Source organism: Cupressus sempervirens, chromosome 9, assembly GCF_028749045.1.
Source record: "Cupressus sempervirens isolate cs-2001-9-10 chromosome 9, ASM2874904v1, whole genome shotgun sequence".
Taxonomy (NCBI): domain Eukaryota; kingdom Viridiplantae; phylum Streptophyta; class Pinopsida; order Cupressales; family Cupressaceae; genus Cupressus; species Cupressus sempervirens.
In genome coordinates, this window is record NC_143126.1 from 316,717,578 (window position 1) to 316,745,495 (window position 27,918).

At 35.0% G+C, this 27,918-nt stretch overlaps 1 protein-coding gene across 3 annotated transcripts in view; it reads left to right on the forward strand.

Moving 5' to 3' along the window:
* Window positions 1-27,918, forward strand: part of LOC149538648 (Pyridoxal phosphate (PLP)-dependent transferases superfamily protein) — a 130,869-nt gene that overhangs the window by 64,082 nt on the left and 38,869 nt on the right. For all 3 annotated transcript variants that reach the window (XM_089799960.1, XM_089799959.1, XM_089799961.1), the window contains one exon: window positions 6,269-6,328. In XM_089799960.1, the coding sequence (XP_089656086.1) occupies window positions 6,269-6,328 (60 nt within the window). The remainder of the gene's footprint in view (window positions 1-6,268; window positions 6,329-27,918) is intronic.

The window sequence follows — 27,918 nt, forward strand, 5'->3', positions numbered from 1 at the left end:
CACAAAAATAATGAGCATATCACAGAACTAAATTGGGGCTGTACATTGGATAATGCTACTGGATATACTAACAGTGGCTTAGTTGATGAGTTGAATCTTTCTCCAGGCATTGAAGAATCAGTGAGCATCTGCAAGAACTTCCAGCAAGGAGCCTTTGGCAAACCCCAGTATAACATTTCTAGTGAGTTTTCTAATAGCAACTTAAATACTGAATATCCATTATTGGCATCATCAAATATTAGAAAGACGAGTAAGCCTTCAAACTTTGATGCTTTCAACCAATTGGAGCAGTTTCAGAATAATCTCTGACAGTATCCATCATGGTAATCTCACGGGTTAAGATTGTGGTGAAATAAGGCTTGCAAGGCTTGGAGAAAATATAAGAATAAAGCTAACTGTGATTGAAGAGGAAGCTATCTCAGAAGGCTTTGTCTTGTTTTCAATTTCAAAACCCATACCTTCTGTTGTCAGGCTTGATGCTTAGTTAGAGATCAAGGAACTACTGGAACATTAGACAATATTTACTACCAGCTATAAAGCTGTATTGCAGATGGACTCCATTGTGGAGGATTGTGAGATTATGGAATTGTTATATGAAATTGATCAAAAGACCAGAAAACCGCTAAAGAAGGTCCTTTTGTTAAACCCGGTTCAGTTATGGGGTGTTGTGTTCAGACTCATGTAACGTGTATGCAAATGAGGAGCAGCGGATTCCTTGTGCCCGGACCGATTAGGAAGGAGGATTTATTCCTTATCGTTGACATCTCACGATTTGTATTTTTGCTTGCAGGATTCAGGCTATGTGTCGGAGGGTGAATAAAACTCGACAAGAAGGCACCAAGGTTTAAACACCTGTCTGTGAGGAGAGTCCAATGATCATTCTGGTGCCAGTTAAGAAAACGTCTACTCCAAGTCATGATCGCGCCAGCCTTGAGGAGGTATGCGAGTAGATCGGTTAGAGGAAGCGTTAACGGGATGTTCAGTCTTGCGCAAACATTAAGGAAATCTCAATACGCGTTTAATCCAAAAGATGCAGATGATAGCCGATAGAGATATGTGAAGAAGAATCTGCAGTTACATTTCATTTTATTTAAAATCAAATTAAAACTATAGTGTTGGTTAGTTTATTTATGAAAAGGTGCGATCTTTTAAAGAGCAATTGACACCTTTTACCTTCTTATACATATAAGATGTAATATCAAATGAGAGACACAACATTCAATTTTCATACTTGAACCTTTTTTCTTAGCCTATCTTATGATATATTTTCTCATCGGCAAAAGAGTGACTTGTTGAACTAAGCATGTGGATGGTGGATTTTTGAGTCAATTTCACTCGGTTCCGATAAATTTACTGTGGATAGATCACCCTCAGGGAGTGTCTCTACTTATAATTTTCTCAGGCATAATCTGTAAGTGCATTTATTTTATTTGCATTAGAGTTTAACTTATTATTGAGTTGTGTCTTTTATAAATATCTTTCATTTATTTTTATAAATATTTTAATATTCAAATAAGTGGATTGGATCATTATCGCATTTTAAATTTGATAAACATAAATATTGTGAAATAATTTATTGTTTCCGTATTTATGTCTAATTTGTCTCAGTAGGAGTTAAAGTGCATTTTAGACTTATTTAAAATTGCATTTAAATAATTGATCCATCGCGTCTGATTATTAAAATTGTTTATAGTTTAATATATTGAACTTTATAAAATTGTACGTTTCAACTAATAATTTTGACTCTATTGCCCATCTAATTAAACACTGGTCTTTTGCTCTTAATTTATAATCCATATGCTAGCAAATGTCTTACTTCTTGCCTTTGAGGAATAAAAATATTCGTCTGTTGCATTAATCTACATTCATACTTTATTTCAATCATTAGCTTTTCTTCTCAGTTCATAAATCGGAAGTTTGAAGTTTTCCTATATTTCTTGCTATTTGGAAAACATTTATTGTATTCGCGTTCTAATTAATCTGCTTTAAGCGTCTTGGATATAGGGCTGTTGTCTAGGATTAGGTGCACCCTCCTCGGTCTTGCAGAGTTGGAAGTGCAGGGAACTCGGACTTCCTTGTTCAGTTCCGTCAAGTTGGCCTCAACCGGTTGGATATCCCAGCATCGAGCAGGCAAGGCTCGTAGGATTCCAATCTGCAGTTTTGATAAGCAACACTCGGCAAGATAGGAAAGAGGCACAGCAGCGGGTGAGCAGAGGAAGGAGCTAAAAAAAAGAAAAAAGGAAAAAAAAGAAAAGAAAAAACGACAGATTCAAATTGTTCGGAATGAGTAGCAGATGATGTCAAAGGGAAGGGGAAGCATCAGTAGTTGCCAAAAAGAGTATGAGATTAGAAGAAAATGACAGAAATAGTGTGTTCCATGCAGTTTTGTGTGGGTTTCGGAGTGCTAATTTGGTCTTGGCGGCGAGGGGCGCTGCCCCTCGACCCTGCCCCTAATCCTTGCAAATATCAGTTGTGAAGTGTGACCAATTGAGAAGACTTGAAGTTGTTGCAAGCATAGAGTGTTTGTGTACCAGAGGCACTAGGAGTAGGTGTTGGCTGAGAGGCTGTCTTGGTGGATGCGTAGAGAGCTCGGGAGGAGCTAATCATCCAGTTGGAGGCAGTGTAGCGATACTTGGCTTAGGGTACCGAGGAGTTGAAAACAGAAAAAGCAGCACAGGTGGCTATCAAGGTCAGCTTCATTGAGGAGGCAGTATTGTGTTAGTAGAGGCTACAGGCACGGGACGAAGGTGAAAGTGATGTGTCAGAAGCAGATTTATCTTGTTGTAATCAGTTCGTTAATATATTTTGTCTTAGATATTTTGTAATTGTCGTCCGGAGACGACTTTTTCTTTTGGGGGGGATGATGTCGTTGGTAGAAACTGTGTCAGCGTACTTGATTGTCATCGGTGTTTTTGTATTATGTAGCCGACGTCGTCGGTAAAGATTTTGTAGTCGACAGGTAAATAGTTTGTAGTGGACATAATGTTTGTGTCCAACGAACTCCTTCGGGAAGGTTCGACGGATAGTATTTATACCCCGTCTGGGATCATTGTAAATCATCTTATGAAGCATAATGTAATGTTCTGGCATATGCGAATAATCTAAGGAGTTCTACTGTTCGTGTTCATTGTCTGTGTGCATTTCTTAATTAACCTATGTGGTAAACACTGTAGATTGTGTCTCTCAACAACATAGAGGATTTCTTACAAGGGCTTTTGTCCTCACAAACCCAAAATGAAGGAACTCAAATGTGATGATGAGTTTGGAGTTTTTATTGTTTTGGAAGTACATGTAATCAGTCGCGTGGGACAATCACCCATTTGATTGCAACTTAAATGTGGATTGTCTATATCCATGAGAGTCAATGTTAATATACACTATTATTTGCAAAACTATAAGTCTCTCTAAGTTGCTGAGTACTCTATTTTTTTTGTTGGGATAGTTTTCAAAAATTTAAGTTAGGCTTTTATTGACACAAAAAAATGTGGATAAAAATGACAATGTAGGTAAATCATTGGTTAACATGTCCCTTTCACATGTTTTTGCTATACATTCTTGCATCTTCTCTTTCAAGATGTCAATTTTAAATTTTATACATTTTGTAATTGAGTTTTCAAAAAAATATGTTTCTCTAAGAGATTTTAATTTTTAGTACTTTCTAAGTTGCCAAGATTTTGCTGAGTATTTCCAGAGTTGAAAATTTTGGGCTTGCCAACTACTCTTTGAAGCTGAGTCTACGAACTATGATGTAGACTTTGTTAGTTGGCCTTGTCTGCGATCATTTGTGTATTTGTACGTTGCATTTGAGATAGGAGAATGTATATGAAAAATCTTGATTGGAGTTTTAGGTCAATTTAATGATGCCACGAAGTTCTATTTATAATGGTTTGAACAACCACTTTGAGATATGTTTGGCTTGGATGAGTTACCATTGTAGTGGTTTCTATTTTAACTTGTATAAATAAGGTAGCTACTCATTGAATTTGATGCTTGTGCTCATGTAAATATTGGTGCAAGTCTTAACGACCGTTGATATTTTATACCTTGGAATGAACAAGTGGGTGACATGATGTGAGGATTTTTTTCACTTGATTGGTGGTTATCATGGTTGTTGTAGGCATGTTGTTGAAGCATGGAAGCCCAGTGGAGTCAGTACATGATTGGTCGAGAGATGTTTTCCCCTTGTTTGTGACTACTATAGGTGTATTTGCGATGTCTTGTTCCAGTGGGAGAATGTTATGGTTAAAATGCTTGTAAATTCTACATCATATTGCATGCTTCCAACATCCTCAAAAAGTGTCCCTAGGTAAGGTGTGTAATAATTTTAGTATTTATTTTCACCATTGCTTGTGATACATTCCTAATTGATTGAGGGCTCCAATAGAAGTGATAAAGGTGATTTGTGCACATAAAAATTTAATTGATATTCTTCAAATGTGGATGTGTAGAATAGGATGGTAAGAGACTAGTGAAGAGGAGAAAACGGTGACTATTGAGCTTTTTCATGTGGTCATTTGGAAAGAGGCGACATGCATCTCTTGATATTCCTTCATTTTTAGCATTTCATGTGATGTTTTCATGTTCCATTTCCAAGTTTTGTTTCCTAGGTTAGAGGGAATGTGGTTGGAGCCAAACCTACGTCCTTAAACATTCCTATGAGGGAAATCAAAGGATGGGATGTTTGGAATGACGAGTTATCTTTGAGCACTAGTTTGGTACTTAGGACCTCTTTACAACTTTATCTATTCAACTCTTTGGATGTGGAAAAAATGGGGAACAATTGAAAATAGAGATATATTGCAGATACAGGAACCTAAGAAAATATAAATTGGAGTGAAAGAGGTTGTTCACATGTACACACCTCTTGCCATATTGGAGGTAAAGTGGAGGGTGAAACTGTGCGATAAATTGTAATCTTGTTTTAAAGATAATGCATACTTGGCTTCTCTTCTTGGCGGAGTTTTGTCAAGCTCCAGCTAAATCTTGTGTCATGTAATGCTTTTATGTTGTTGGTTTGTGCCTCTTTGCTGCTGTCTTTTGGTGATGCTATCTTTTATCTATTGTTGTTTTAAGTTCACCTAAGGTGTTGTTAAGAATGTTATGTTGGCTAGCTTTTTAGCATCATGAAAACGATGGATCTAATCTTGGTAATTCCACATTAAGTTTACACACAAATCTCAGATTTTAATATTTTAGTAGTCCAAGCTTGGCATCTCACCAATTGATATCATAACATGATAAAAACTTAGTGCAACCTTTCAGTAGGGCTATCTCTTAAACCAATGGGTTTTTGTCCATTGAGCTCTATCTTATATGTGTTTTCATCCAAGAAGAAAATGTAAAGCACGAGTGCTATTAAATTTTTTTTGAGTGGATGAATTGACAAAAGTTATCAACTATAAAAGCTTCTTAGTTATAAATCTTTGCGCATAAATCCTAATGTCCCATGATGACAAAATAATCATTAATTAAAAAATGTTTTCAAATATTTCCTGTCAAAATAAGCTCCATAAAGAGTTGATAAAACCATCATTTGATTCGTATATAAAAATAGTCAATTACTCCCCTTTTAGAAGCTTTCATAAAAGTGTCATAGTTGATAATCCATGTTTGAACACCTGGTTTTACATATTCTTCATTACAAGAATCACATCCAGAGTAACCTCCCCTGTTTTTGCTTCTTTAGTTGTTAGAGAATCTTATACAACTTTAAAAAAAATAGACCACCTGTATTGTACCACTAGATGACCATTATAGTAAAAAAAGAAAAATTCAAAGAAATGACAAGACCGTTGAATATATATATATACACAGACACACACACACCCACACATATATCATGCTCCTTTGATGTCCAATTAAATATATAATATTTAATTTCTCAAAAATATAGGTCTGTGATTTATGGGAAAATAATTAATATATTAAATTAAATATTTTTCCCTTATTACTTTTCCTTATCCTTGAAAAATATGGAAAGGCTATCTATTTATTCAGATCAATTTTATTTGAAAAGGAACATGACAATGGACTTGAGATATATTGGCTCTGTTTTAATAAAAGTAGTTTGGATCCATGAGTATAAAGTGTTGAGAGTAATCTACTAGATTTCCATACAATGAGTTTGTGAGTGGATATTATGTAACATGTTATTGGCAATTGCTATGCATGTGCTCAGATATTAATCAGTGCTCTGCATACATTTGGAAAATACTCAATTCAAACAGCTTATGACATGTACTGATTACATTCTTTCCTATCCTTACAGTTAAGAAGTGAAAACAATTTGTCCAAATCATCAGTCATGGTCACGCAAGGCGCAAACCAGGTAATTGAATTAGTTTAATATATTTTTCTATCATGCATATAAGTTCTTACAAATGGCAAGGCACACTTTCAAAAGGGAAAGAGATATTCACATGTTGTTTTGTAAGTTACAACTCTGTTGTCCCCTTCCATCTCTCCTTTGCTCCTTCCCTCAGCATTAGAATCCGTCATTTGTGCTCTTCTATATTTATAGCTCAAGAATGTCTTGAAAGGGCAGTGATTGTCATTATTTTATGTGTTCAATGGATCATTACACATTGTATGAAGCTTCTCTCACTACTTGCAGCATTCTTAGAAATTGACAGTACTTTGTCGTAGATTCATAAGAAACATTTTTAAGTGTTATAATTGTCAAATTCCCTAATATATATATATATACACACACACACACACATACATATATACATACATATATACATACATACATAATATATATATATATATATATATATATATATATATATATATATATCTTCAAACCACACTGTAGAGTGCATCAAGTGAATAAATGAAATCAATGACACTTGTAATTCACGAGGAACATATTTCCGTAGTGCAAGTACTGATAATTTAAACCATACTTATAGTAAGTAAATAATTAAAAATTAAGGCCAGTTCACTTACATTTCTTAGTTTCAGCTTCAACAATGACATGCCTTGCGACATGTCACGATTCATCACAAAAGTTTGGATCTCAGTGGCATATGCAGATATTTTCCCAATTCATGGAATTTTGTGCAACTTTTGTAGCACTAAGCTGGCTGAATGGACACAAAAACTGTCTCAAAAACATGCTCATATCTCACCTCTAGTAACAATGCAAAGGCCTTACTATTTTTCTTGATGTTTAGTATGACTTGGCTATTTTCTCAATTCTCACTGGCTTAATGGCTGTGAGATTAAAGACACAAGTCTATATTGTATAGACTATAATCTATGTTTCATGACATTTTGGGGCCAGCAAGTGTAGCCTGGGGTAATGTACCAAATTTGATACAAAAGTTAAATCAAAGATTAAAATTTAACACAACCGCTAACAGTCTAGCAGCAACACAAAATTAGAATAGAAATTTCTGATTTTTCTGTCCAAGCGCAAGGTTTTTGATCGACATTAGTATTTAAAAAAGTGTCTAAAGCTTAATATGGTCTTTCAATATACTTGAATTTTATTTTATCGATTTTTTTTTTTTGTGGGCAAACTTATGAAGATGAAGATAATCTGCTGTGATTATCTTGTTCTATTTTAATACTAAATAATACTAAGTACTACAATTGTAGTGGAAATGCAGAAATCTTAATGTTGAATCTAGACATTAGACCTGCTTAATGATATTCACAATTAGTAAATGCATAACCATTTTTGGATCCCCTAATATGTTAGCAGATGTTGATGAAATACGTAGAAAACAAACTTATAGTGGGATGTAACAAACTGTGGGCATTCATGTGCTGAATTTGTTTTTAAGACATTAGGAATTTTGTTTTTCCATCAGGGATGCCTGGACATCTCCAAAATTGTCAAGGGATGTCTTAGATTCCCCCAGCCATCCTGGGGAAGGCCAAACATTCATGTAGCATTCTGGTGTTTTGAATGGCATCCCAGAGACATGTTGTGACCTTTTCACACATCACCCCATTGCAAATGGCGTCCCCCTGCGTTTTGGTTTACTTTCCCTTTCTAGCTTTGTTTTAATTGGTAGTTGTAATGTCCCCTCTTTAGTACGACATGACATTGTTCCTGGATTTGCCTATTACAGACTCTCGTAGGCAGATGGGATTGATGAGAGAGTCATTTTGGTGTTTATTTGGTGATTGGATGGCTCATTATGCTCTTGGAGATATTATTTTATTTATATTTTATCATCATTTTTATACGGGCTTACATGTTATAATTCTAAGTTGAGTTGCACTTTTTTTTATAAAGTTATTTATTATAAAAGTGCATTATAATGGGATTTTATAATGGATGTTTCTAGAAGTTCTTAGTAACTTCTTAGAAAAGGATGCTTCTAGAAGTCCTTAGTAACTTCTTAGAAAAGTAAATAAATAGAGGGCTTGGCCTCTCATTTGGACAGATGGGAATTGATGATTCTACTACCATTCTCTTTGAGCATTTGTGGCACCATCCAGGTCTGCAAATATTCAGCATAATCCTTGAGAACGATACCTCTCAAGAGATTGCATAATTGAGGAAGTGAAAGACCTTTTGAAGGGTTGCACATTGGAAGTGGTATTCAGCCATTTCATGTTGAGCTCCATTGATGTATTCAGTTTTGGATAGAGACTTGATTAAGGGTTTGAGGCTTTTGTTGCAAGTAACCTTGTGCTTCATTGATACATCAAGAGGATCAGTTTTGGGAGAACTTTGGATATAAATCAGGGCATTTCTTAGGTGTTTTTGACAGGTCCTGTTATACAACGAAGGCATACATTTTTGCTCATAACTTCCAACCGGCTAGGAGTCTAATTTTATAATTTTGGGAGGACATTCTACCACCCTAGGCGCCCCTTTTCTTGGTATTTTCGGCAGCCAAAACTCCAACATTTATTTTTGCTAGGAGCTGTACAGCCAGTGCGGGTATGGCTGTACTTGTTGGTAGAGCTGGAACTGGTTTGGGAGTAGATTTTTTGGGTGCAGCACAGTTGCTATTTCATCAGCGTGGTCATCAGTATTTGATTAACAGCACACTGCATGTTCCAGGTTCCTTCATACAAGTTTAATGATATTTTATGTGCATTCATGGTAGCTGCTGTAGTTGAACATTTTGTATCAGACCTGTTTGGAATTATTATATGAGTTGTAAGCCAAGAGTCTTGGCATTGGTATTAACTTCATTGTTAGACAATTGCATTTTTAGGTTATCACTTGTTGTTTTGTGCATTGAATGTTAAATCGGAGGGTGTATGTCAATTGTTTGATATAATGCCTATGAGCTGTAGCTGCACATTTAGGTCATGATACTACATCTATTACATTTCAGAATACAAAAGAGAAATCTACATTGCATCAAGGACCTTGTCTCAACATCATAGGACTCTTTGCAATTAGTAAATATCTTGAATATCATTGGTATAACATTTCCGCATTTAGATTAGCAAGTTACAGGGTTGCATGTGATTTGTTTGACAAAATTACAAGCAGCAAATTTGGACAAATTGTGATCAGTTTGAGCAAGGGTCTTTACAGTAGTCTCGTGTTAGTCTCCTGAGCCTCTTTGTGTTCCAAGCAAAATGTGATGAATTTGGCTAAGTTTCGAATGGAGAGTTAGTTCCCTGCATTTAAGGTTTCAGTTTTGAAGCATTTCCTAACTTAGAGTTTTGGATTTGAGTCAAGTGTCAAGTTGAGAATCCTTTGAAAAAATGAGCACTATCCAAAAATTCTTCAAAAGTTCCAAAATCTCTTGTAAGGGCCCAAATGGGCCCAAGCTGAAGAAGATATCGAGCAAGAAAAAAATTGATTAAGTAGGAGGAAGTGGTAAAATGACTATGGATCATAATTGCATAAAGGAATAGCACAAATGATCAAGCTTTAATCCAAAGAACATGGAAATGTAAAAATGACTAAGTCGTGAAAATCCTCCATCACAGCCCGTCTTCACCCATGAGTGCGAGTGTGCAAGCACCAAGAAAAGTCATAAATCCAAAGAAGATGTTCTAAGTCCACAAATTCCTCCTCCATGCTGAAATGCAACCAAAAATGCTAAATCTCTAGAGGTTGATGAATTTTCAAAAGCAAGTTTGATTCACACACATGAGCATTGGAATGATTAAGGCAGGGAGTCGTTGCAGAATTTTCCTCCATCAAAGCCAGTTTGCAGAGAAAGTACAAATGAATTTCAAGGAAAAGTTAAGACTCAACACCCATAGACAAGAAACTACTAAAAACTACAAATCCTCTGCCATCTCTAAGTTGCGGCTAGGTATGAACTTCATCGACCTGGATAAAGAGCCCCATGCAAACACTAAGTCATTGTGGATATAAACTCTACTAGAGGAGCTAAAATGTTTTGTTAGGTCTCATTTGCAATCAAGGTCAAGGATTCTATGAAGTTTTAGTGCACAAGGATATGCTCGAAAGCTTAATGTGTGCCTAGGAATACCTAACTTGAAAGGAATCAATCTGAAAGTGAAATCCTTTACCATAATTGATTTGCATCCATGATCAATATGCAAGAGTTCTTTCGCATGATCAAAGATACATCTAGCAATGGAGTCAAGGTTTTTGACTAGACACGATTTCTATTACATCATCCTTTTTGGTCTTCATGCTGCTAAAGGAATGCTTTATGGTTGAAGTTCCTAGGTTTGGCAGAAGCATCTAGAGTTGGAACATAAACTTGCATCCTTGGTCACTCTGTAGTATAATGGTGGTTACCTCTAGAAAAGCACATTTGTTTCTTTCCATCTTCGTCTTGAAAACATTTTATGCATGCAATCATTCTCTCGTCTCATTGTAGGCTACATTATGTAACCATTCTTGCCTCGCGTCCCTCTTTCTTCTTTGCATGTCTAGGGTTGTGTATTTTTTTGTTCTTCAGTTTCTAAAAAAATCCTTGCTATGGTCTTTCAAGCTCAAAGTTTCCAGATCTGGAAGAGTATGCTTATAGTATATAAGGGGAAGGCCTTTGGGCAACAAAGGGTGTGTTGGTTCCCAAAACCGCAGATTGGAAAACCAAGAGCCTGCCACTTCTCCAATAGGACTTCTCAATCAGTTTTGGCCAACGAACGGGAATACTTCTTGATTCCCCTACACTTTAGGCTCCGCTACACCTAGGCAGGTAGACCTTCTCCTCGAACCTGATCACTTGGTTCAGAGCTTTTCTAAAGCAAATTTAAGCTTTGGAGTACTTGAAATAATTGGATGTTTTGCATACGGTTTGTTAATAATGAATTTGATGCTTGTAGGAAGGAATATATAGATTTTCTGATTTCAATAATAGAAAGACCAATGCCTCTGCTCATTCGGGCAATAGAGTCAACTTCAATGAATTTTCACGCACAACTTTATAAAGTTCTTATGCACTTGAACTGCCAACAATGCAATAATTAAGATGCGACAGACCAAATATAATGCAATCTTAAATGAGTCTAGATTGAATTTAACTCCTGTGGTAGGGAAACAAGCTGGACATAGATATGGAAACAATTTAATAGTTTACAATATCTGTGATGATCATATTCAAGATGTTAAATGACCATGTCCACTTATCTGACATATAAATTGTATACAAAATTCCAAAAAATAATTACAAAGGATGATCCATCTGCAGTTTAAATCTCCATGCCATTTAAAAATAAACAAAAGACATTTTATTTTATTATAAAAATAAAATAATAGAATTCATATTACAAAGCCATATTGAGCCCTTATTCCTCCATACAAGTAGATATAAAATTCTTTTTTGTTGAATGTGTGAATGTCGAATCTTGTCCTATCTCCCCAATAAATCTCATATATATAAGCTTGTGCTTTAGAGAGTGTGACTTTTCAAAGTCATACTTCTTAAAATATTATTACACTTTCTAATCGCACCTTTTCTTTTAAACACAGATTTAGACTATTATTATAACTTGAATAGGATAATATGGATTTACTAAAATATGCATATTAGCCTTCGTATTTTTTCTCATATTTTGGCAGGCTTTGAAGGGCTGTCTAATATTTGATAACCATTGACGGTAAAGACCATCGAATGCCCTTTCCTCTAAGTTCATCCATGTATAATATATGTATCAATATTTTTTCCAATTAATTCTTTGCAAACACATCATTGATGGCACTTGGACGACTATGTGGCAAAGATTAATTTGAATAATATTCATCCTGCCCTGGCCATATATCGTTCTTCATCACCGACTTCGTGGCTTCCCATATATTTTCGTTGCCTCAACACAGACGATGCAAACAGTATTCTTTTGAACATGATAAGGATAATCATTGTTGAGGGTGAGCATCTTAGACTGTATTTCTTCAAAATAGGGTCTCCCGCACTAACATCTTCATCTTGTGTGCCATTCTATGACTTGTGTTTGTAAGATTCTTTGTGAGAGTAACCATCTTTGGAAATAGTTCACTTGCATTAGGTGGTAAGCCAGTGCCATCAATCATCAACGGAGTTTCTTCATTAACAAAAGAAGGCTTTTGAATGATTATTATACAATCTTTCCTTTGGTTCATCCATACATATTCATTCTTGTATTCTGATAATGTCTCAGATGTATTCCGAAGTCTGTGTATGTTCTTGGCTAATTGTCTTTGATTTTGGAAGAAACTCACACTAAATCCATTTGGAGGGATAATGTACATATCTAAGAAGTTTTCTTGCAGAGATGTACCATATAAACAGCTATCAATTAGAGGCTGTGATCGAGTATTTCATAGCTGAAAGTACTTGCACTTGGTCTGAGATCAGAACACCGTAATCTCTAGATATTATGTTGCTGGCTGGGTGCTATACTTAGACCCAATAGAGCCATGCATAGCTGATAAACATAGACGGAATAGATTTGGGATGTTTGGCGTTACAGCCTTGGGTCTAGTTTTATATTTCACATCATAAAGACACTTTATCAATCATTGAGTGGCTACAGCAAGATCACTAAGGCTGGAAAGCATCTGGAATGAACAGTGCAGATCTGAGGTGTATTTTGGTAGCAGCTTAGGTGGATCTTATAAGGTTAACTACTGCTGCAAGAGTTTCTCATGAAGAGTGCATTCTGGAGCATGTATTGGTACTATTGAGCATGTTGAACTAGGCTTTTAGTTTCTTATATGTTCCCTTGAACATCATAATTCTTCCATGATTGGCTGCATCTTATTTGCTGCTGCTTTGAAGCATACATAAATAACAGATGTCTCTGCACCATCACGAATGACATCCTTTCTAGTTTCTACTGGTACTTGAGAAGCAGTATTCTTTAGGACTGATAGTACATATGAGCACACCGTTCCTAATGCTTGAGACTGAAATTGTCATAACTTTACAAGGTAAAATCCAGACTCTGCATATTGTGGATTGTTTGCAACATATGAAATATATTCATCAAGCCGTTTCAGCAAAGGAATAATGACCACTTCCAACACTCATATTTGGTGAATAGAATCGTGTGGCAATTGTCTCCAACATCATAAATGGAGGCCCTCATTTTTGCCAAAAAATTTAGGTCCCATTAGGGTGAAGGAAATCAACTTTTAACATGAGTAAATAACTTAAAAATGGGGTTCTCTGGGAGCATTGGATGTGAATTGAAAGTAATTTTTAGGCGAGGAAATGAAGCATGGGTGGATCCATTGCACGGTTCTGATGTACAAGTATGGATTTTGGGATTTTGGCATATGGAGTATGGCTGAAAACTTTTTGGACAGAGAATGGATACATGCAGTTAAGCTCAAAATATGTGCTTATATGGTGGAAAAACCCAAAAACGGGCACGGACAGCAAGCTTGATGCGTGGAAAATGCATAGCAAATGGGCAGCATAACATATACTTATAATGATATATTATGTTTTCATCACAAGCAAGTGTGCAAGCAACCACCATCATGAGTTTAAGTCACATGAGAATGATATAACAAGTGCAGATGAAGTGCATGCAAGTGTGAAGGTGGGCTGTTAGGATGCAAAAGCATGTTGCAAAATGAGCTTGCTTTCCTTGGTAGTTTCATGTAAGAGGTTTTTAATCCTGACTGCATATGCAAGCAAGATGAGCACTTGCATTTACAACTTGGAGAATTTAGATGGAAAAGATAGAAGGAGCATGTCATATACATTATGAAAATCTGAAAATAGAAATGAAATGACATGCATAAACATAAGAACAAATAAATACAACAAAACCCTATGAAATTGGCAAAGAATCTTACCTTTTTTCCTCAAGAACCAAAGGAAGAATCTCTGTAGTGTTTAATGCAAAATCTGAAAATGAATTTGATGAGATTTTTGGATTTAGAAAGATTGCATGAATGAGAGTTAAATAGATTTCAAATCTTGACTCAATCCTTGCAAAACAAATGCATTCTTGAGTCAAAATTCGTACTTTGCCAAGTGTGTTAAGTTTGTAACTATGATAAACTACAGGTCTGAATGTGCGGACTGCACTTAATCTTCTCCATCTTAAATATCATATGAATGGCATTAAGTATATTCCTATACGCCTCTTGTGATAGGCGGCGACTTCTAAAGATTGATTGATATTTTATGCTAACTTAACAATTGTGTTAGTTACTGATTGTGTTAACAATTCTTGCAAATTGCCGACTTCTGGGAGAGGGTATTTGTGCTGACTTAGGAAGGGTCATGTCCCTTTGAGGGACATGCCCTTTAGTCATGATATTTAGGGAGGGTATTGTTGTAGTTTTGAGGACACACAAAAATACATTAAGTCTGCTCCCTCAAGCAACAATATTTGGTCGATTTATTGTAGAGATAAAACTACTTTTAGATCAAAATAAAAGTTGACAAGTACTCTATACTTCAGAATTTTAAGAAGTTCATATTCTAGTAATAAAGGATAGATTACAAGTCTGATTAAAGGCATAGAATTTGCAGAAACTTTACATGGTATCAGAGCTCTGGTAGTCGAACGTAGGCTTTGCAAAATTCAGTAATCAGACTTTATATATATATATATCTAGCAACTATCTCCTATCTTCAATGGCATACACAATTAGACCCGAGGACAGGTTTGATGGGAAAGAACATTTTGATGCTTGGAAATTCAGAATCATGATGATTCTTGAGGAAAATGATGTAAAACAATTTGTTGATAAACATCCAAACAACCTCCAGTTGAACCTCATAAATCTATCTGGAGCAAAAATAGATAAGCCATTCAGATCATATTAGATGGAATAAAGAATGACATTGTACCTATGCTAACTAAACATTGTTTACCGTTTATTGCATAGATCAATGGATTAATGCACACAGACAATGAACAAGAACAGCAACAAACATCAGACAACATTTGATATGATGGATGCATTACTAAATGCATATGACGTCAATAATGCAACAAGGGTTCTTGCACTGAAAAGGCAACTAAATCACATTCAAATAAAGAAAGGAGAATCAATGAATTCTTATTTCCTAAGGGTTGCTGGCATTAGAGATGAATTGTCAAGTATAGGAACCATTATTAGTGACATGGAACTAACATTGATGGCTATAAATGGATTGCTAGATTCGTGTTAAACTTTTGCACAAGGAATAAGTGCCAGAGACAAACTCCTTGACTTCAATAGACTTGAGGGGGATTGTCTTCAAGAAGAATTCAAAAAATTAAAGAAGGGAGGGAAACTGAAAATAGAAAATGAAGAACTTCATGTTCTTAATACAAACTCGTATAAGGGTAAGAAGAAGCATTTCAAGAAGAAAAAGGGAAATCAAAAGAATGACAAACCCAAGAAAGATCTATCCAAGATAAAATTTTTCAGTTGTGAAAAGTATGAAGTTCTTAATACAAACTTGTATAAGGGTAAGAAGAAGCATTTCAAGAAGAAAAAGGGAAATCAAAAGAATGACAAACCCAAGAAAGATCTATCCAAGATAAAATTTTTCAGTTGTGAAAAGTTTGGACACTACAGTTCTAATTGTCCTGAGAATGCTAAACAACAAACAAACTATACAAATATTACTAGGGAAGAAAATACCTATGATCCTCAGAATTGTGTATTGTATTCATCACTATCAAATGAAATCTCAAGTAAAGCATGGGTAATTGATAGTGGGTCTTCCAGACATATAACAGGATACAAAGAAGCACTAGACTCTATATCAGAAAAAGTTAATGACGAAGTTACCATCGGTGATAATTCAGCACATTCCGTTGAAGAAATTGGAAACTGTACCTTGAAACTAAAATAAGGAAATTCTCTTCTCAAAGGTGTACTCTACGTGCCAGGAATTAAAAGAAATCTAATCTCAATTACAACACTTGAAGATGTTGGGCATAATGTTGCGTTCGTGGATGACAAAGTAATAACTTGGGCAAAGAACTCCTCAATCAAGAAAGTGAAGTTGATTGGTCAGAGAAAATGATATTTGAATGAATTGAATTCAGAATCTAGTCGACCCATTCAAGCCTTAATTCATGAAGTTGCGGACATATATGAAATATGGCACAAAAGATTAGGGCATCTAAATTTCAAAACCTTATCAACTATGGAGAAGATGGTTATTGGGTTACCTAAACTAAATAAAGACCACTCAAGCATATGCAAAGGGTGCGCTTTGGGTAAGAACACCAAAAGTCTATTTCATGATAGCACTAGAAAAACAAATAATGTTTTGGAATTAATTCGTTCAGATCCATGTGGACCTATGTCTATTCCTTCTCATGGAGGATTTTGTTATTATATTTTGTTTATAGATGACTTCTCTAGGAAAACATGGATTTACTTCTTAAAATGTAAGGAATCAAAAGAAATCCTAAAGAGATTTAAAGAATTCAAAATATTAACTGAGAATTTATCAGGACATAAAATTAAAACTCTGAGAATTGATAACGAAGGGGAATACACCTCAGATTTGTTTAAAAGGTTTTGTAAAGAATCAGGAATTAAGAGGGAGTACACCATTCCTTATAATCCAGAACAAAATGGGGTAGCAAAAAAAAAGAATAGAACAATTATAGAAGCTGCTAGAGCTATGATTTTTAATCAAAATCTAGAATATTATCTTTGGGCAGAAGCCCCTTATATTGCTGTCTATATCCAAAATCGAAGCCCTCACTCTTACTTTAGAGATAAAATTCCTAAAGAAGTCTTTACTAAGGTTAAACTCAATATAAGTCATCTTAGGATTTTTGGGTGCCCTATATATTTCTATGTTCCAAAAGAAAAAATGACCAAGTTAGAACCCTCTGGGAGGAAAGGTATTTTTGTAGGGTATAGTGAAACATCTAAGGCATATAGGATTTTCATACTTGGGCAAAAAAGTATTGAACTTAGTAGGGATGTAATTTTTGAAGAAGATCTAGCATTCAAAAGAGCCCTAAGTTCTGAAGGACCTTGTCCTTTACCTAGTTTCGAAAGAAATAGCGAGTCTCAGTCTCAGAGGGAGAAGATAGATGAAATTCAAAATCGAAATCTTGAAGAAACTCAAATTTCAAAGAAAAGACCACTTTGGGCCATTGAAAAAGTTGAGGAAGATCAAGACTTTGCTGCACCTTTTGGAACAGTCAGAGAAGGCAAAAGACCTAAAAGATTTTCTAGTTATACAAAAAACATGAATGATTTGTCCAAAATAGAACCTACCAATCCTTCAGATGCTATTAATTATTTAGCTTGGAAAGAAGCTATGATAGAAGAATACCAGTCTATTATGAAGAATGATATTTGGGAAATTGTTCCAAGACGTAAAGGAAAATCTTTTGTTTCTTCCAAATGGATTTTCAAAATAAAGCATGCTATTGACGGTAGCATTGAGAAGCATAAAGCTAAATTTGTAGCTAGAGGATTTTCTCAGAAAGAAGGGATTGATAATAAAGAATCATTTACTCCTGTTGCCAGATATACCTCCGTAAGAGCAGTCCTAGCAATTGCCGAATCGAAGGGATGGAAAGTACATCAGATGGATGTAAAAACAACATTCCTAAATGGAAAGATTACAAAAGAAGTATATCTGGAGCAACCTGAAGGATTTGAAACTCATGATCCTAATATTTTTGTTTGCAGGCTTAAGAAAGCTCTCTATGGGCTTAAGTAGGCTCCAAGGGCTTGGTATGAAAGAATTGATAAGTATCTCACTGGCTTAGGATTCTCCAAGAATGATGCCAATCCAAATTTATATTATAAAAGAGATAAAGATGATATGGTAATTCTGATACTGCATGTTGATGATTTACTAATAACAGGTGAAGATCATCTTACAGATCAATTCAAGAAAGATCTAACTAGAGAATTTGAGATGAAAGACTTGGGACTCCTTCATTACTTCCTAGGATTGGAAGTACAACAGAATTCTGACAGTATCATACTTAATCAAAGGAAGTATACATTAGACATTTTGAAGAGATTTGGAATGTGGAATTGCAAGTCTATCTCTTCTCCAATGGAGACTAATCTCTGTAAACTTAAAGAAGCAGCAACAGAATCAACTTCCATAGATTCTACTCTTTACAAACAGATGATTGGGTCCCTTATGTACTTAGTAAATACAAGATTGGATATTTGCTATGCTGTTAATGCCTTCAGCCAGTTTATGTGTGAGCCAAAGGAGATTCACCTAGTTGCAATTAACCACATTATGAGATACTCACAAGGCACTCTTAATTTTGGACTCAAATACAAGAAGGTTGGCTTAGATTTACATGGATTCATTGACTTAGATTGGGGTGGAAGTGTTAAAGACAGGAAAAGTACTTCAGGATGCTGTTTCAATTTAGGATCAGCTACGATATCTTGGATATGCAGAAAGCAGTCTTTAGTAGCTCAAAGCTCCACAGAAGCCGAATACATTGCAGCAACAATGGCCTCTCGAGAAGTAGTTTGGCTAAGGAAGTTACTTGTGGGATTATTTGGGCAAGCCATGAATCCTACGATTATTCATTGTGATAATTAGAGTTCCATCAAGCTTTCAGTTAATTTAGTTTTCATGACAGGTCTTGATGGAACCTAAATTTATAGCTTCATATGTAAAATTATGCTAATGAAATGATAATCAGGAAATTACGGTATCCAGTATTGGAATAAAGGATACTAGATTAAAGGCATCCAAATGTACAAATGATTTGTAAATTTTATAATAGAGGTTATGTTGGGTATAGGGCAGTCATGAGACATAATTTGAAACATTCATGAAGGCCATTCATCTGATCAATTTGGTGGTGGACTTTGACAGGACTCATGGGAAATTTGAGGATTTTATTATAACATATGTGAGCCGACTAATTAGGTACAAATTTCCAGATTTTCCAGATTTCTTGAGGCAGAAATTTTGAGGGGTGTTTTAAGGGGATCGGAGGCCTTTTGGTCAAGATTGAGGAGGCCAAACACAACCTGTAAAATATAGAGATGCTTAAGATATTTAAAAAAAACATATTTATAAGGAAATATGCAGGTTGTTTATATGTTACTATGGGTGGATTTCTGGTTAGAACCAGTTTTCTGAAGGTCCAGTTACATACTTGCAGCAGATGAAAAGAAAATAGAGCCATATGTTAGAATAATATACTCAGAAAACAATTAAACATGTGGGACAGGAACAAGCTTTCGTTGCATATAAGATGGAGGAACATCAGATTTTGAAGACGGGAATAAGTGTTTTAATTCACAAACACTTAAATATAAGGAATTTAGATAGATCTATAACTGCAAGAGGAGGTTGAAAGGCTTCATTGGTATTTGAATGAAGGTGACATAATTATGGATTTTTGTTGTGGAACTAATGACTTCATGAGGTTAATGAAAGCAAAGCTTGACTAAACTAGGAAAAGTGCCTTTTTAAGAATTTTGACATGATTCAGACTAAGGATGATTTTGAGATTATGAAACGAGATTGGATGACTATGATATAAAAGATCATTGATAACAGGTACAAGATTGATAATGGGATTGAATCCTCCATTTGATGTCTATGCCACCCTTGCGAATAAATTTATCGACATGACTTTGGAGTTCCTTCCAAAATTAGTCATGCTTCTTGTTCCGAAGGAAACAAATAGACTAGGTGAGGAATCAAAAAGATATGATCTTGTTTGGGAGGATCCAGAGTTATTGGGAGATGAGTCATTTTACCTGTTGGGTTCTGTAGATGTTGATGACAATCAACTAAGCTAATGGAATACCATTGCACCACCACTTTATCTCTGAAGCCAACTTGATTGGACATTAGTACACAAGGAATTTGTAGTAAAGCAAGGACATTTAATAAATCACTGATAACTCGTACGGGTGTTGGTTGAATAGAGTTTGTTCTTTTCAACATTAGCGACTTCTGTAGGACCCTTTGGTAGGTCTTTCCCATAAAACTATTACTTGTATTCTTTTTTATAGTGCTCTGTGTGTTTGATGTAGGGAATGGACGGATTGAATAGCCACTTACAGCGATGTATGCAAAGGAATGATGGAGTCGAGAATGTGAGTGGACGAGTCTGCATCGTGTCTCCCGAAAATTGAATTGTGCTTATCAAAAAGGGCCACAATGGCGATCCTATATTGGGAGGAGATTGCCAGTTGTATTTTTTCAAGTTTCCTCATGATTGGAAATCGAAATACTTGAGCATACGAGCATTGAACGTTTATGTTAGCGGCTATATTGGAAAGAGCAGTTTCTTGGATCTTGGTTGGAATGGATATGCATAGGCATAAAACGTTCGCTTTTTCCAAGGAATCACGTTTGAGTCAGGTAGAAGAGGAAATTTAGAGGTATAAAATGCGTATCAAAGCCTTGGATGCTAGGAATGTAAACACACGTTGATGGAAAAGGAAAAGCAACGATAATAAAACTGCCGGTTGTGTTTGGAGTTAATTAAAATATATTAATACTTAAAAATGGTCAGTTATTAATTTTAAAGAGATGCAACGTGTGGGGTGGTCACCAATACTATTTGGTCCTCTATAAATATGTGTAACAAAAAATCAAATGACTACCATTCATATTGCTCCAAAAAAGAACTCTGCATATTCTGGCATATATATGTAATTAAATATTTTCCTAAGGAAAGATTGAAGTTTGAACCAAGCCGGTGGATATTGAGATTATTGGGCATAAACTTTGATATTGTTTGAGATCAAGTTGTGTTGAATAGAGCATCAGCATCTAAGTGTCTTCAATACAAATTCTTCTACAATATAATCAATAAGAGTTTTATTTGTTCTAGAGTTAAAATCTATATATTTCATCCTTTGTGATCATTTCCTTCTTTATTTATAATTCATTATTACGATAGGTGGATCAAATTGTTTGCTGCTATTTAAATTTGATAAATACAAATATCGTAAAATATTATTGTTTTATTTATTTGTATCCATTTTTTCCATATAAGGGTTAAAACATCATAGATTGGTTTAAATACGCATAAAAGTGAAACAATTTGAGGCATTGTGATAACTGAATTGTCTATGGATACAGTATACCTAATATCATAAAGTGGTATGAGAGAACATATATTTTTGACTCTATTGGCCATTTAAACTTTGGCACTAATCATTAATTTGCTTATAATTCTCAATCCATATGCTGGCAATAATCTAGTCCCTTTCCTTTAAGAGTTTGATACTTAGTTTTTTAGTAATTCGTTTTAAATTTTTCTTTCAGCAATTCTCAACTCTACTAAATTTATCAAAATTTGAAGATTAATATTCACCATTTGTAATTTAAAAGCTTTCCTTAAAATCTTGCCACTTAAGGAAATTATATTTGCATTATATCTATTCGCTATAAAACATCTTGGATCCAAGTTTTGTTGTCCAGGATCAGGTGTACAGGCCTTGGTTTTGCAAAGCCAAAAGCGCGGAGGATTTAAATCAAATTGATTGATCCTGTCAAGTTGGCCAAAACCGATTAGATATCCCAACATCGAGTAGGCAAGGCTCGTAGGTTTCTAATCAATAGTTTTGATAACCAACAGGTCCAAGCATATTGAAGTTCCTTACCATTATGTAAGAGATATGGTAGACAGGAATTCTGTAAAATTAGAATATATTTGCACTGCAGATTAGACAACAAACATTCTCACCAAACCTCTATCTAGAGTGAACATAGACCACTTCAGGAGAAGACTTGGTATGGTTGAATTGTAATCCATTTGTATTCTTTAAATTATTAATAAAATAATTTTATTTGTTAGGCTATTGACTGTTATGGGCTCCACCATTTGTATTTATTATTTAAGAGGTGACCATCTCTGAGATAATGAACACTTGTATAAAAGACATTATGAGAGATGACGATCTCTTAGGTAATTTGCTAAATAGTAGTGTTCTACTATGAGATCTAGATAAGTTCGAGATTATATTGTGATGTAGACATTGCTATGTCTATAAGTCGCAATTTGGATAAATGAAGAATTTTATTATTCTTCGGGGTTTATCCTATGTTTTGGTAGATCTTAACTCAGGATCATGTTGTGATATAGGAATACCAGTATCTATGAATCACAACTTGGATAAATGAAGAACTTAAATTATTCTTCAGATTTATCCTGTATATTATCACTAGTAGTAGTGATTTGTCATATCACAGGTTTAGTAATATGACATTGTATTATGTATTCTATGATACCACATTCTAAGAAGATTCAGATAGATATAGAGTATCAATTCTTACTTGTTCATCTTTATTGATGTTGCTAGATATGATATCTCTCTGTATGATTATCAAGTTAAGAGGGAGTGTTAAGTTTGTAACTATGATAATCTATAGGTTTGAATGTGCAGACCATACTTAATCTTCTCCATCTTAAATATCATATGAATGGCATTAAGTATATTCCTATACACCTCTTGTGATTGGCGGCGACTTCTAAAGATTGATTGATATTTTATGCTGACTTAACAATTGTGTTAGTTGCTGATTAAGTGTTAACAATTCTTGCAAATCGCCGACTTCTAGGAGAGGGTATTTGTGCCGACTCAGGAAGGGTCATGTCCCTTTGAGGTACATGCCTTTTAGTATTGATATTTAGGGAGGGTATTGTTGTAGTTTTGAGGATACACAAAAATACATTAAGTCTGCTCCCTCAAGCAACAATATCCAGTCAATTTACTGCAGAGATAAAACTACTTTTAGATCAGAATAAAAGTTGACAACTACTCCATACTTCAAAATTTTAAGAAGTTCATTTTTCAGTAATAAAGGATAGATTAAAACTTTGATCAGAGGCACAGAATTTGCAGAAACTTTACAAAGTGAAGGAAGTTGGAGATTAAAAGTGCACAATACTAGCAACCATTTTGACCAAGCAATATGCAATGCATATTAAAAATGGCGTCCGAGGCATCAAATGCAACTTGAAAAGAGTTGTAAACAAGCTGAAAATGAAAGGAAATACCTTAGAACTTACCTTGAAGCAACTCTTTGTAGATTTGATGGAGGAAAATGATCAAGCATGAGATGTTGTCGAGCAAAAAATGCCCTAAACAGTTTGTATTGTGAATACAAATGCCTCCAAATCTGCACTTTTGATGAGCCAAGAATGATCCTTGAGGGATTTAATCCAAAAACGACCCTATTGGAGGAGCAAATCTTGAAATTTTGGTGATGAATCTTGTGATATTTGCTCCAAAAATCCGTTTTTGCTGATAACACCCAAAATAAGTGGGCTTTTACAACTCAAAAACACATGTTTTTCACTTGGAAATCACCATCCAAGATAGTTTGATAAAAAATGCAGGAAGTAATCAGTAAAGACAAGCTTTTTCATGGCCAAAACATGTGCTTTGTACCCCCAAATGGCCACTCATGCTAACAAAGCATTCAAGGAAAGTAAAAACGAGTTTTTGGAAGAGAGAAGTATGTGATTTTCAATCTCAAATCACCACTTTATGTTCAAATGATTAGAAGCTCATTAAGGACACACATTTTGATGTCAAAAACACTTGTTATGTGCCTCAAAAGCACCACCTATAAGTATTTTAACTAGAAACGCCTCTATTATTAGTAAAGACGTGCTTTTTAGATGCAAAGCATGTGCTTTTTCTTTCAAAAAAACCATTTTAAGAGTTTCTAGTGTTAATGGAAGTAATGATGTGCTTTTAGAATAGAAAAGCATGTGCTTTCACTTCAAAAGTTCCACCATATGCATTAACATATCCAAATGCCTCTATCGGAGAAGTATAGACATATTTTTAAGATGCACAAACACTTGCTATTTAAAATACAAATGCTTTTGGGGTTAAATTCCTCACCATTATGTATTTAAATCATAACTCAAGTCAAAAAACACATTAATGAGCTTTTTCATGGCCAAAACACCTACTTTGCACCCCCAAATCGCTACTCATGCTAAAAATGCATACAAGGCAAGTAGAAAACAAGTTTTTGGAAGAGAAAAGCATGTGCTTTTCAATAAAATATCGCCACTTTATGTTTTAACGGTAAAAAGCTCATTAAAGACGCATTTTTTGATGACAAAAACACTTGTTATGTGCCTCAAAATCGCCACTCGTAAGCATTTTAGCTAGAAACACCTCTATTATGAGTAAAGATGTGCTTTTTAGATGCAAAAGCATGCTTTCAAAAATGTAATTTCAAGAGTTTGTAGTGTTAATGGAAGTAATGATGTGTTTTTAGAATAAAAAAGCCTGTTCTTTTCACTTCAAAAAATTCCACCATTTGCATTAACATATCCAAATGCCTCTATTGGAGAAGTATAGATGGATTTTTAAGATGCAAAAACACATGCTTTTGGGTTTAAATTCCCCACCATCATGTATTGAAATCATAACTCAAGTCAAAAAACACATTAACAAACTTTTAAAGTGCAATAACATGTGCTTTTGGGTTCCCCACTTATAAGCATTTAAGTGATATAAAGATGTGTTACGACATATAAAAAGTTCACCTATATGCTTTTAGGACATATTTTATTTGTAGTGGGTTTTTATAAGGTGATTTGCATGTTGATGATATGTAATGAGTGATAAAAACCCCACCTTTATGCATTTTAAATGTCTAATGCATTTAAATTTAATAAATAACTATAGTTTTCAATAAAGTAATATGAAAATAGACTTAAAAAGACTAATTTTCATAAAATATTAAAAAACTATGGTCAAGTCAACTCAGAATGAGCAAAAATTATTTTATTTTGTGCTATTGCCAATAAAAAGCCCACTTTTGAAGGTTTTTTAAAGAAAATGTGTTGTCACCTTGGAAATTCCCACCATTTCCTTTATAACTCAAGCTAGTCAACTCCATTTGAGGCCTAAGTTAGCTCGAAATGAGCGGAATTTCAAGGGCTATTAACCTACGGGAAAAACAAGACTAAAAACTACTAACAAGAAAGATAAAAATGAAGAAAAGACATGAAGTTTACCAACAATTAAAAGCTTGCAGTTAAAGAGGAAAAACTTTTGACTTACAAACATTTGGGGATTTAACTTAATAGAAACCTTCAAAAAGAATACACTAATAAAGTTACATCAAGTAAAATTCAGTGATGACAAATTGACCTCATGACAAAATTGAGATAATTACATAAGGTTGCCACCGTTGTGCGATGTTGAAATTGAGGACAACAAATATCCCATGTCTAGCGTTCATCACATGATGTTGTTGTTAACCTACTTCCCCATGGTCCTGCAGGCTAACTAGGACATTAAAGGGACTTAGAGTCGATTTGGCCTAGGCAATTTGAGTCACATGCCTTTTTGAGGTATTTAGAGGTAGTTTTGGGCACACTTTCTACTTAATAAGTCATTTTGGAATGATTGAACCTCTAGTGGTAGTGACATATTGATGGTAATTGTCAGAATTGACATATTGATTTGTTGTGCATTAACAAAGTTATTCTATAAAGTTCCCCTTTATTCTGTAAAAAGAAGTGTTTGGGAACTTGAAGGAAAATCTTGTTGCTTGGCATGAGAAATTAAAGAAAATAAAACCGTGGTAAATTAGGGGCGAAAAAAGTAGTTGGGAGAAAAAAGGGGCGAAAAAGCAAAATTCTTGAAAGAATAGGAAATGACAAAAAGATAATTTGGTTTATCTCACATTGACAAGGTGAGTGAATGAGCTCTTAGAAAGTGCTACAAAAGAGTTTGAAGAGCCCTTTGCTTGGAGAATAAAGCCTCATGAATAGCATGCTTCTTTGAAGGTTTCTGAGGACGTAAACCCTCATGAATAGCATTCTTCTCTCTGTTGAAAGATACAACCAGGAAGATTGTGGAGTATTTGAGCAGCAAGGTAAAGTTTGATTATTTACAATAGTTGCTCATTCATTTGGCATCAGTGTTCCACGTGGACGCGTCCCCTATGTTTTGGGGTCATACTTGTATCGGGGACGAAATGGGGACACGGGGAGGGATTTTTGCCTTCCTCTGAGTCGTCCCCTTTTTGGTAAATTTGGATTCGTCACAGAAACAACCAATTTTTTTTGGCAGGAAACTTGGGGATGGCTAGTACTGGGGACGGTTTTTCCGTCCCCTATCCGTCCCCGAAACTGCTGGCTGTCCTTTTTTTTCCAGCAATCTGGTAAAGGCAAAACATCCCCCAAAAATCATTTTAATTTTTTTTTGTTGTCTGGGCAGGCCCCTAGTCGTCTTAAAGAAATAATAAAAATATGCAAATCATATTTGGTCCATTAAAACACCAACTCTTCTACTCATTTTTATATTTGACATACTTGCTAAGAGGAAGAGAAAAACATAAGAGCAGTAGCAGCAGTGAAGAAAGATTGTGTTTAGTATTTACTAACTATTTTAGTTGGACCTCTTTATTTCATTCTGATTTCATGCGTGATACTTGGAGCCTTTAGGCATTTTGATTTTTTCTATATATGTATGCAATATTTTTACAATGGAAGTACTTAGTATTTGCCACCATTTGATAATATTCCATGTATTGATTTTCTAAAATGTGTATGGTAAATTGTTTATTAATGTTATGCATATTTGAGACATATTAAAAAATCCCCTATGTTTTTTATCACCATCCCCTAAGGTCCCGTCCCCTAAATTTTGGCTTCGACCCATACCCTTACCGGAAACACTTCCCCGTCCCCTAAAACGTCCCCGCCATAGAAACTCCGTGGAGCATAGTTTGGCATTGTTTCAAAAATCTAGGAAAGGTTCGAATTGAGTCTGAGATTTGAAGTGGGAGCTAGAGGACCTGATATATTATTGACAGGGGAACCAAGTCTCTATTCACAGCAGACTGAGGCTGCCATATATGCTGGATACTCTATCTAGGGTGCCATACCTGCTATAAGAGTGTCTTACAAATCAGAACTAGTCACACCAGCCACGTGAGCTTTATGCAGAGTCAGATCAATCAGGTTGTTGCCATACATCTTGAAAATACATGGGATGTGATGCTGTACAGGTCTGGGACTGATAAGAAGGGTACCATAAGGATTTATCAGAAAATATGGAGTGCTGCAGCTGCCTGCTGAGGCTGTACCGGGTCTGTTATGAGTGTGGGCAGCATACTGATATGCTTTATATTGTATTTACTGATTAATATCTACTTGTTCATTAAAGCATCATTGCTTCAAACCATAATTCAAATATAGTTATTGGCAACTTATCAGCAAGGGCAAAAAAAATAATATCGGCAAATATTGGAGATAAGTCGGGAACTTCTTCGGAAAATATGTGGAACTTAAAAAATTGCTTAATTTAATTAGAAATGCATTTTTTTAGCAAAACTCAATAAGGACATGCATCTAATGAGACAGTAAATGAGTAAACAAACCAAACAAGCTGATCTAGATATATATAAATGCAAGTAGGATAAAAATTGCATCCTCATGTGGAATTACTATGGCTCATAGACATAGCCTGATAGTCTGAACTCTAAAGCAAACTATAAATAGAAAATTGTCTTTCAAAAACTATAAGCAAATACAAGTCTCAAGTACAATATCAAAATTGTCTACATCTTCCTCTTCCCCTTCCCCTTCCCCGCAGCTCTAGTAAAAACTATTGGA